We start from the raw sequence: 12,241 nt of genomic DNA on the forward strand, positions 1-12,241 counted from the left end.
GGAAGTCATTCCCTCATGTCTTAGCAGATGTTCTCTCATCCTGTCTCTTCTCCTTATCAGTGTTTTCCACATATTCCTTTCCTCTCCGATTCGGCGTAGGACCTCCTCATGCCTTACCTTATCAGTCCACCTAATTTTCAACATTCGTATATAGCACCACATCTCAAATGCATTGATTCTCTTCTGTTCCGGTTTTCCCACAGTCCATGTTTCACTACCATACAATGCTGTACTCCAGACGTACATCCTCAGAAATTTCTTCCTCAAATTAAGGCCGGTATTTGATATTAGTAGACTTCTCTTGGCCAGAAATGCCTTTTTTGCCATAGCGAGTCTGCTTTTGATTTCCTCCTTGCTCCGTCCGTCATTGGTTATTTTACTGCCTAGGTAGCAGAATTCCTTAACTTCATTGACTTCGTGACCATCAATTCTGATGTTAAGTTTCTCGCTGTTCTCATTTCTACTATTTCTCATTACCTTCGTCTTTCTCCGATTTACTCTCAAACCATACTGTGTACTCATTAGACTCTTCATTCCGTTCAGCAGATCATTTGATTCTTCTTCACTTTCACTCAGGATAGCAATGTCATCAGCGAATCGTATCATTGATATCATTTCACCTTGTATTTTAATTCCACTCGTGAAGCTTTCTTTTATTTCCATCATTGCTTCCTCGATGTACAGTTTGAAGAGGAGGGGCGAAAGGCTACAGCCTTGTCTTACTCCCCTCTTAATACGAGCACTTCGTTCTTGATCGTTCACTCTTATTATTCCCTCTTGGTTGCTGTACATATTGTATATGACCCGTCTCTCCCTATAGCTTACCTCTACTTTTTTCAGAATCTAGAACAGCTTGCACCATTTTATATTGTCGAACGCTTTTTCCAGGTCGACAAATCCTATGAACGTGTCTTGATTTTTCTTTAGGCTTGCTTCCATTATTAGCCGTAACGTCAGAATTGCCTCTCTCGTGCCTTTACTTTTCCTAAAGCCAAACTGATCGTCACCTAGCGCATTCTCAATTTTCTTTTCCATTCTTCTGTATATTATTCTTGTAAGCTGCTTCGATGCATGAGCTGTTAAGCTGATTGTGCGATAATTCTCGCACTTGTCAGCTGTTGTCGTCTTCGGAATTGTGTGGATGATGCTTTTCCGAAAGTCAGATGGTATGTCGCCAGATTCATATATTCTACACACCAACTTGAATAGTCGTTTTGTTGCCACTTCCCCTAATGATTTTATAAATTCTGATGGAATGTTATCTATCCCTTCTGCCTTATTTGACTGTAAGTCCTCCAAAGCTCTTTTAAATTCCTATTCTAATACTGGATCCCCTATCTCTTCTAAATCGACTCCTGTTTCTTCTTCTATCACATCAGACAAATCTTACCCTTCATAGAGGCTTTCAATGTATTCTTTCCACCTATCTGCTCTCTCCTCTGCATTTAACAGTGGAATTCCCGTTTCACTCTTAATGTTACCTCCGTTGCTCTTAATGTCACCAAAGGTTGTTTTGACTCTCCTGTATGCTGAGTCTGTCCTTCCGACAATCGTATCTTCTTCAATGTCTTCACATTTTTGCTGCAGCCATTTCGTCTTAGCTTCCCTGCACTTCCTATTTATTTCATTCCTCAGCGACTTGTATTTCTGTATTCCTGATTTTCCCGGAACATGTTTGTACTTCCTCCTTTCATCAACCAACTGAAGTATTTTTTCTGTTACCCATGGTTTCATCGCAACTCCCTTCTTTGTACCTATGTTTTCATTCCCAACTTCTGTGATGGCCCTTTTTAGAGACGTCCATTCCTCTTCAACTGTGTTGCCTACTGCGCTATTCCTCATTGCTGTATCTATAGCGTGTGAGAGCTTCAAACGTATCTCGTCATTCCTTAGAACTTCCGTATCCCACTTCTTTGCGTATTGATTCTTCCTGACTAATGTCTTGAACTTCAGCCTACTCTTCATCACTACTATATTGTGATCTGAGTCTATATCTGCTCCTGGGTACGCCTTACAATCCAGTATCTGATTTCGGAATCTCTGTCTGACCATGACGTAATCTAATTGAAATCTTCCCGTATCTACCGGCCTTTTCCAAGTATACCTCCTCCTCTTGTGATTCTTGAACAGGGTATTCGCTATTACTAGCTGAAACTTGTTACAGAACTCAATTAGTCTTTCTCCTCTTTCATTCCTTGTCCCAAGCCCATATTCTCCTGTAACGTTTTCTTCTACTCCTTCCCTTACAACTGCATTCCAGTCGCCCATGACTATTAGATTTTCGTCCCCCTTTACATACTGCATTACCCTTTCAATATCCTCATACACTTTCTCTATCTGTTCATCTTCAGCTTGCGACGTCGGCATGTATACCTGAACTATCGTTGTTGTTGTTGGTCTGCTGTCGATTCTGATTAGAACAACCTGGTCACTGAACTGTTCACAGTAACACACCCTCTGCCCTACCTTCCTATTCATAACGAATCCTACACCTGTTATACCATTTTCTGCTGCTGTTGATATTACCCGATACTCATCTGACCAGAAATCCTTGTCTTCCTTCCACTTCACTTCACTGACCCCTACTGTATCTAGATTGAGCCTTTGCATTTCCCTTTTCAGATTTTCTAGTTTCCCTACCACGTTCAAGCTTCTGACATTCCACGCCCCGACTCGTAGAACATTATCCTTTCGTTGATTATTCAGTCTTTTTCTCGTGGTAACCTCCTCCTTGGCAGTCCCCTCCCGGAGATCCGAATGGGGGACTATTCCGGAATCTTTTGCCAATGGAGAGATCATCATGACACTTCTTCAACTACAGGCCACATGTCCTGTGGATACACGTTACGTGTCTTTAATGCAGTGGTTTCCATTGCCTTCTGCATCCTCATGTCGTTGATCATTGCTGATTCTTCCGCCTTTAGGGGCAATTTCCCACCGGTAGGACAAGAGAGTGCCCTGAACCTCTATCCGCTCCTCCGCCCTCTTTGACAAGACCGTTGGCAGGAATTAGGCTGACTTCTTATGCCGGAAGTCTTCGGCCGCCAATGCTGATTATTTATCAAAATTTAGGCAGTGGCGGCGATCGCACCCGGGACCGAAGACGTTTTTGATTATGAATCGAAGACGCTACCCCTAGACCACGGGTCTTGTATTTGGAGTGGATATTCCACAAAACAGCACCGCCAAATACTCGTATATCTGCATTCTCCAGTACACATTCAGGCAACGTCATAAGGAATGCACAATATGAGCACACACGGTGTGTTTGGCAGAAATTTAATATCTCTAACATGTGAATATGTGACGCTCTACATGGACGTGGAGATATGTACTCTTGTAATTGTATGCAAATAATTCCAGAATGTATGCCTGGAAAAATGCAATCTGGATTTTACCCACTGCTATACTGCACCTAGGGTATCATGAAATGCAGTGCTCAAAACTGCAAGTGTCAAACTTTTTAATTGATACTGATATCTTCTTTGAGTGCAGAATTCACTGTATTCTTACACAACCTAAGGGAAATAACATACAAATGAGTAAATTGTCCAATGACACCATGGATTTAAGTCAAACCCTGTACTTCTATGTCAACATTTTATATGGGTTTACCGTGCTACAATTTCTACATCGTTAATGTTTCCAGCAGCTTACACACGCTGAAATTGTAGATAGGATTTTTCGACTATGATACATGCTTCTTGTATAAGATATCTCTCTGAGATGGACTAGGCATATTCTAGTAGGCTGAGTGACGAGCACAACGACTTGCCACTGTGTTCAGAGCACGAAGTCTTATGACACTGTTCCCTCCTCAAGTTGACAACACTGATTAGGCACCCCCTTTATGAAATTTGATGAAGGCTTGATGAAGACTTACACGATATAGTCATTGGTAAATGATCATTAAAATATTTGAAAACACCTTGGCAAATTGGTCAATCATTTAGATGGGTGTCGTGTGGGAGCAGAGGGGTGGAGACTGCAACGCAACTGACAAAGTCAGTTAAACGGGCTGTCATCTTCCATGAAGAACCCGTGGCTCTTGATGTGGTAAAAGCTGTAGTACAGTTCATAGAACCTGTTTATGTTGACGTACTTGTATACCTACCAAAGCTCCGCATGTACAATTTTCACTGAGTTTATGAAAAGTCGTTTCAAAGACACAAAGTTGCTTCATACGAACACAGCCAGCTTCATTTGCTGAGGAAGGAGTAAGATCCCTATGAGATGCCGACCAGATGTGTTCAACACGTCCGGATATAAAACCGTTAACCTGTGCGGTATGAAGCCAGGCAACATTAAGTTTATCTGTTAGCTGATAGATCAGGCATCTCTCTCTCTCTCTCTCATATAATCAGCAGAAAAAATGTCCATTTCACGTGTTACATATCTGACCATAGCTGTCTTCCAGCAATTGTATGCAAGTGTCAGTTGAGAAATACAACCAACCAGTCGCAAGTAATTGTTTAACACTTGTATCTAGGTTTCGACACCTCTAAGGAGGTCTTCATGACAATGAAAATTCCAAAGCTGTAAAGGTATAATTTGAGAAGGCAACAGTCAAAGTTTAGAGCAGACACAGTCAAATAAAAGACTGAAAAAGTTCCAGACTTTGTTATGTACACCTTGCAAGGAACAAGATCATGTGGTGCTACAGAAATGTGCTGAAATATTGTGTTAAGGTGAAGTAGGATATAAAATAAAACGTAAATCTGTACGACGCGGAGGGGTATGCCAGTTGAGGGAGCGAGGGAGGGGAAGAAGTGTTTCGGATAGGAGGGGGCGGGGAGGAGAACACCGCACAAAGAAGGCAAGGTCATACAAACATTAGACCATAGAAAGAAGTTTCTGGGCTTCTTAAGTTGCGTCATGTGCCACCCCCGCAAAGTAACATCCAGCCCATCAAGGAAAAACCAGAATTTAGTGATTCTAAAGGACAATGCACCAGTTATTCTTTCGCGGGACAACTATTAGGGTAAAATTGACCTTTTACTTGTGCATTCGGCATACCGAAGATTATAGAACAATCCATCTGAACACATAAAACGAAAGACGCTTTCACTTCTGAAGAGTTCACTATCTGACGATGTTCTTTAAAAACTTAGACCTGGTGCTGCTGTCTCACCGAGTTTATACAGTTTGCGTAAGGTACACAAGCAAGGGGTTCCCGTTCGGTCTATTGTTAACAATCTTACAACTTGGACAAGTACGTAACATGTTTCCTCAGTCCCGATGTCGAAAACTGCGAACATCATGTATCAAATACTCTGGTTTCTATTCAGCATTTGGAGCTGTGTCTCTCGTTCGGTTTGATGTTGTGTCACTCTTCACCAGAGTTCCTCTTTAAGATTCTTTGCAGTTAATCGTTAAAAAACTGGACGAAGAAACAAACAAGCTTTGTCGACATGAGTTGACGTCGACGTATTTTTTATTTAATGACAAATACTTTGAACAACGTTACGGAGTGACTGTGAGGAGTCCATTATCCGCACAGTTGCCAGTTTGTTTATCGAAGATTTTGGGGACACGGCTCTGAAGAAGGCGTTTTTAAAACCAACTTGTTTTTGGGAATACGTCTACTATGCGTTTACGGTATGTACATGGGAGGGACGCTCTGCATCGTTACCTAGATCATTTTGACTATTTGCATCCCAATATTAGGTTCACGATGGAAGCTGAAAAGGATGGTAAACTTCCGATTTTAATGTCGTGGTCTACAGGAGGGATGATGGGACATTAGGACGCAGTGTTTATCGTAAGCCTACGCAAACGGACATATATGTTCATGCATCAAGTTATCATCTGTTGTACCAGCGCACAGAGGTTCTACGTACTTTGGTAAAAAGATGCTGTGCCATCTCAAAAGCAGATAGTTTGATACAGGAACTGGATAATCTAAAAACAGTGTTCAAGCAGACTGGTTACACCGATAATCAGATCCGTCGTGCTCTACAGATTGAACTTCCGCGGAAACCAGCGGAAGTTACAAGCAAATCGGTGGCGTTCCTACCTCTCGCGGGAAGCATATCTTCAAAAATAGAAAGAATTTTAGAGATATTTGATATTAGAAGTGTAGACCGTTCTCCGGCTAATACTAGAGCGCTGCTTGGCTCCTTGAAGGATGATTTGGGTTCAACAGAGCCCAGCGTCAACAAAATCCCCTGCCACTGCGGGATAAACCTATATTGGATAGATGATTCGTACGGTCTGGGATCGATACGTGGAGCACCATCGGCACACGCAGTTATTTCACCCAGAAAAAATTGCGGCTGCGGAACAGTGTTTTACTGAAGGACATAAAATGTTGTATGAAGCAAGTGGTTGCCCCTGTGTCGCGGTTTTCGGCCTGTTTAGTGAAGCCATTGCAATAAAGCTCTCTGACAATATTATAAACAGAGGTAAAGGGTTTCCTTTAAGTAAGAGTTGGATATGAGTTGGTACCCTGTCCTACTTCATATTTAAAAACAACGGTCTTTGTTTCGGTTATCAAAAGGTGCCAACAGTATTTGATACCAATTTACTGTTTCTGCGAGTTTTCACCACCGGTGCGCTGCCGTGCTTCGCACCAGATGGCAGTTTAGGTTCGCGCACGCGCGTTGTCCATACAGGCGCTGTGCAAAAGAAACGCCGCTGCGGTTTGATTTCAGTTCGGCGAGTTAGTGCGACGGCTTACTCGCCTGAAGATGACGGCCAGGTGGATCATGGAAATATTGTGTCAAAGAGACGTTATGTTCTGCCTGGAGACCCGATGTGAATACCATCTAGAAAGCGGTTTATAGATTACACTCATGTGTAAAGGTATATAAAACTAAAGAGGGAGTAAGATTGAGGGCAGCGTGAAACCAGTGCGAGAGTACCAAGGCTCGTAGCCCTTTACTAAGCCCAGTATACTTGCCTGGAGTTGAAGTTCTTATGAGACAGTGTTTCAGTGTCTAATAACAGGTCTGTGAAACCTTGAGAGTGTCGTTGCTAACGTGTTCCGTGGAGGGAATGTAGAAGATCGCTAACATCATTTATTAATACAGAGACCGGTTTCGGTAAATCTCTGTTGCCATCTTGGGATCTATGTCTACATCATTACGTAATATCCTCCACCAGTACAATAACCAGTGCTGTACGATGTATGTCCATGTTGGTATCGTGACCTCTATGGACATACACTACTGGCCAAAAAAATTGCTACACCAAGAAGAAATGCAGATGATAAATGGGTATTCATTGGACAAATAGATTATAGTAGAACTGACATGTGATTACATTTTCACTTAATTTGGGTGCATAGATCCTAAGAAATCAGTACCCAGAACAACCACCTCTGGCAGTAATAACGGCCTTGATACGCCTGGGCATTGAGTCAAACAGAGCTTGGATGACGTGTACACGTACAGCTACCCATGCAGCTTCAACACGATACCACAGTTCAAGAGTAGTGACTGGCGTATTGTGCCGAGCCAGTTGCTCGGCCACTATTGACCAGACGTTTTCAATTGGCGAGAGAACATTTTCTGTAGGCCCGTACAGGACGTGCAACATGCGGTCGTGCATTATCCTGCTGAAATATAGGATTTCGCAGGGATCGAATAAAGGATAGGGCCACGGGTCGTAACACATCTGAAATGTAACGTCAACTGTTCAAAGTGTCGTCAATGCGAACAAGAGATGACCGAGACGTGTAACCAATGGCACCCCATACCACCACGCCGGGTAATACGCCAGTATGGCGCTGACGAATACACGCTTCCAATGTGCGATCACCGCGATGTCGCCAATCACGGATGCTACCGTCATGATGCTGTAAACAGAACCTGGATTCATCCGAAAATATGACGTTTTGCCATTCGTGCACCCAGGTTCGACGTTGAGTACACCATCGCAGGCGCTCCTGTCTGTGATGCAGCATCGAGGGTAACCGCAGCCACGGTCTCCGAACTGATAGTACATGCTGCTGCAAACGTCGTCGAACTGTTCGTGCAGATGGTTGTTGTCTTGCAAACGTCCCCATCTGCTGAGTCAGGTATCGAGGCGTGGCTGCACGATCCGTTATAGCCATGCGGATAAGATGCCTGTCATCTGGACTGCTAGTGATACGAAGCCGTTGGGATTCAGCACGGCGTTCCGTATTACCCTCCTGAACCCACCGATTTCAAATTCTGCTAACAGTCATTTGATCTCGACCAACGCGAGCAGCAATGTCGCGATACGACAAATCACAACGCGATAGGCTACAATCCGACCTTTATCTAAGTCAGAAACACGATGGTACGCATTTCCCCTCCTTATACGAGGCATCACAACAACGTTTCACCAGACAACGCCGGTCAACTGCTGTTTGTGTATGAGAAATCGGTTGGAAAGTTTCCTCATGTCAGCACGTTCTAGGTGTCGCCTCCGGCGCCAACCTTCTGCGAATGCTCTGATAATATAATCATTTGCATATCACAGCAAATCTTCCAGTCGATTAAATTTCGCGTCTGTAGCACGTCATCTTCGTGGTGTAGTAATTTTAATGGCCAGCAGTGTACATTGTATAGCATCAGTTACTGTATAGATGGAGGAGATTATGTAATGATGTAAACACAGATCCGAAGATGGCGACAGAGTATTGTCGAAATCAGTTGTCTATATCAATGAATGATTTTTACCGATCTTGGCAACTGAGAATTTATTCAGTGTTCGTAAGGCTACAGATCGCCCCTTCGTTGAAGACGTCGGAAGTATATAGATGAAATGGGCCTCGTTTACCTGTAGGTTGGGCATCCGCTTGCAGAGGTCGAGCAGGTGCTGTGTGGAGTCGAGGTTGGCCGTTACGGTGCGGCGCAGGCCGGCGGCCAGGCTGGTGGAGGCTGCGCAGTGGAAGACGACGGACACCTCGTCCAGCAGCCGCGCCGCCGCCTCCTCAGGCAGCTGCAGCCCCAGCTGCGGCCGCGACACGTCCCCTGGCACCGCGAACACGCGCTGCCGCCACTCGTCACCCTCCAGCTGCGAGAACAGCTGCAACAGCACAGGACGTCTCCACTCACTCTCTCCTGCGTGGTTTTTGAGCTCGAGATACGCAATATTGGCAAATCATTGATGTTGACTTCGATCGTTGACGACTAAAAATCTATCTCAAAATATCAGCGCTTTCAACAACGATGTTAAACGATGAATTTACAACGTCTTGTTAGCAGGCGATATAAATTACTTTATTTATTTTAAAGAAAATGTTTCCCTGAGTCTACTGCGTTGTTAGCAGAGCTTTGGATGATTTTGAGTTCAGTTTCTCAGAAGATGAGGACATGACTCGATACGTAATTGAATTTTTTGTAGCTTTTATACCTTTGCATAGGTATTGTAGATGACTGATTCTATACTCCCAGTGTATCTCGGTTAAGATCGACAAGGCTGTCTTTCTGATAACTGAGCTTTGATGATAAGCCTTTCCTGTTCTACTTTGCAAGTTATTCTTTTCTTGTGCCATTTTGTTCTTTGGTTTTCCATAATGGATCAATGTGTTGCTTGACACCTCGAAAGCACCAACTGAAGAAAAAAAAAAGAGAGAAAGACGTTGCCACAATAACCAATTTTCCGGCTTTAGTCGGTTCAAAAATATCTCCTCTGCCTCTTTCGCCCCAGTCCCTTCCCAATGGCCACTTTTGAAGAGCTACAAATGTGTTGCACGGTGTTATATGAGACATATTGAGAAAAAGATTAGTTTAATTGACGAAACAGTTTACAGTGGGAACAAGCAGTTTAATTTTTTGTGTGTATTCAAGGTCTATATCTTCTTTTTAACACCGAAGCTGCAATTTTTCAAAGACGACAGTCTGGGTATTGAACATCGATTGTCACTGAAGAGCCATAGCTTAACTTTGCGCGGGACTCGTAGCACTAATGATCTGTGGGGCCCCTGTACAACAATATACACGGTTATTTTTAACGTGTGTCCGTTCCTTACAAAATACGACGGTAACAAAATTATATTTCACGAATATAAGCTCCAGGTATTTTTCTCTCATTCATAAAACTGAAACAAAATTTTCCACTAGGAGGAGGCCAGTCTTGTTAGATCTTTTACACATTAAATGAAACCCACCAAGTGACGAGGATATTTTTATTCAGGTTTCCACTAACTCACTACATCAAGTTTGAGGTATTTACCAACACTCGGATTATCGACAAGCAGAAATGTAAGTGGGCACTGACTGTTTTTACATGCTATCTCGCAACTGATGTATTATTACAACTCGTGTAATAAAGTAAAATGGGTCATATCGTAAACTTAGAAAGTTTCGATCTCCGAATGAATCGAAATTTCCCGCCACATTCCATAGAAGTAGGTCACAAAGTAGAAAGTTACTACACTCTTCATGACGAGTATGCTCTGGACATTTCCGTCTTCGAAGATAACAGCGATGTTCACAGGTCTGCACTGACTGGTGCTTCGTTTGGCGAACACTGGGAAACCCTATCAGATCTCGATTGGTTTTCTATATCACTCTTTCTTTTATCTAACCCACAGTCATTGTGATTACTTGAAAGCGGGCGAAACATAACAGCTGACTTCCCCACATCTTTATAGCAATGTGTGGCTTCACCTGCATGTGGTTAACCTGAAGAAACATGTTATCAAACATCATTGCTAAGCTGAGCACGTTTTGGCGAGGCGGGCCTACACGATATTAGCGTGATATGTCCTGGAGGTGATTGTTTTTTCCGAAGAGATTATCTTTTCCTAACACTCTTAGTTCAGTGTCTTGCTTTTCCGACTAATTTTTTGTTTCATTCTCCTAATTTTTCAAGTGCTCGATTTGGAAACGGTATAAAGATAAGGTTGTACTCTTTCGCCCTGCTGCATGCCAACCTTGTATAGGGTAGTAAAACGGGTAAAATTTTCTAAGTCCCAGAGCGAAGCAATCTCGCTGCATTACGGCAGTGTCGACCAGAGGTGAATGCAATGAAAACATTTCGCCACCGAGACTGGGTCAGGGCAAAGCAAAAAATTGGTATTTCTGGCGAGCCAGGCAGCAGACCTTAGCAGAATGTAGTGGGTCAGAGCAGCCAAACAGGGCCACGTCACCTTCGTTATGTAACGAAAGAAAGGCTAAGTGAATGCAACAAACGGTAGCACGAGCTTTACGAATCATTTCTACGCTATAACAAACTCGTTAAGCAAGCTCGACAGAAAGAAAACCGGTGATACCTCCGTAACAGCAAGCCCTATGCGGTCATGATGAATGACATCGGGTAAACTTTATCCACTACTTCAATCCATAGATATCCAAGTAGTTTAGCTCGTAAAGCATTCAGTCAGAGGGATCGATGACGTTCACACGCGATTCCCTGATTGCAACGAAGTGACGTCTGGCGAAAGTCTGTTGTAGATTTTCTGCACGCTACGGACAAAAGCAGCCGCTTCTGGGAGAGGGCTACTAGAAATGGGTCATTCGCGAACTAACGGGTCCGAAGGAACTGTTCATCAAGATGAATGGGATGAGCGAGGAACGAATTCTATGGAACGGTCTTTCATAGTTAACTTCGGTCGCCGCTTTCTACTTATATAGGAAACGGTCGGTCTCGTTCCCGCAACGGCACGTCGGCCGGTCTCGTTCCAGCCTCGGTCCCGTTCCCGTCTGCCCCGGTTTCGGTCTCACTCGGCCGGATTCGTCTTCTTCGAGTAGCCACTGGGTGCAGTTCCATTGCCGACTGCTCATAGTTCAGTATCAAGTTGTTGTTGTTCGTTTAGTTCGCTTCGCACATCCATTCTAGATCTGTTTCAAACCTTTCTTGAACTCTAATCTTATAGTTTTTTTCGTATTCTATTCAGCGTCCATGACCGGTAATTAAAATGTATTTTATAATCACGTAAATTACATAAAAATTACGTGGCGTGTAATACGTACATATTTTCAGGTAACAAAACGGCGTATCAGCTTACTTCACTATTTTGACAAACAGCTGAAGAAATACTTGTAAAAAGGTAAGATTTTTTGTTATTACACATGCAAAGGACGTCGGCACGGCACACACAAGTGGTCATTTTCCGTCTTTCTTTGATCCAAGGTAAAAGAGCATGTTCATTGTTGTGGAAGGCAGATCGACTTAGAACCGACTGAAGCTCGCGCTTTGTAATCGAGTGTATGGTGTCACATTTTGTAAAGAGAATATGATAACTCCTACAATATTATTTCAGTGGTACAGGGTGGCGCATGAAAAATCGGTCTCGATTACTAGACTGCTCATTGGCGTTTACCAT

The 12,241-nt window shown here is 43.3% G+C and overlaps 1 protein-coding gene across 1 annotated transcript in view; it reads right to left on the reverse strand.

The window, feature by feature from the left end:
* The window catches only part of LOC126354620 (putative fatty acyl-CoA reductase CG5065), a 132,323-nt gene that overhangs the window by 82,931 nt on the left and 37,151 nt on the right, over window positions 1-12,241 (reverse strand). Inside the window, exon 3 of the mRNA XM_050004384.1 lies at window positions 8,749-8,997. Within this exon, the coding sequence (XP_049860341.1) occupies window positions 8,749-8,997 (249 nt within the window). The remainder of the gene's footprint in view (window positions 1-8,748; window positions 8,998-12,241) is intronic.

The sequence above is a fragment of the Schistocerca gregaria genome, chromosome 1 (assembly GCF_023897955.1).
Source record: "Schistocerca gregaria isolate iqSchGreg1 chromosome 1, iqSchGreg1.2, whole genome shotgun sequence".
NCBI classification, from domain to species: Eukaryota; Metazoa; Arthropoda; class Insecta; order Orthoptera; family Acrididae; genus Schistocerca; species Schistocerca gregaria.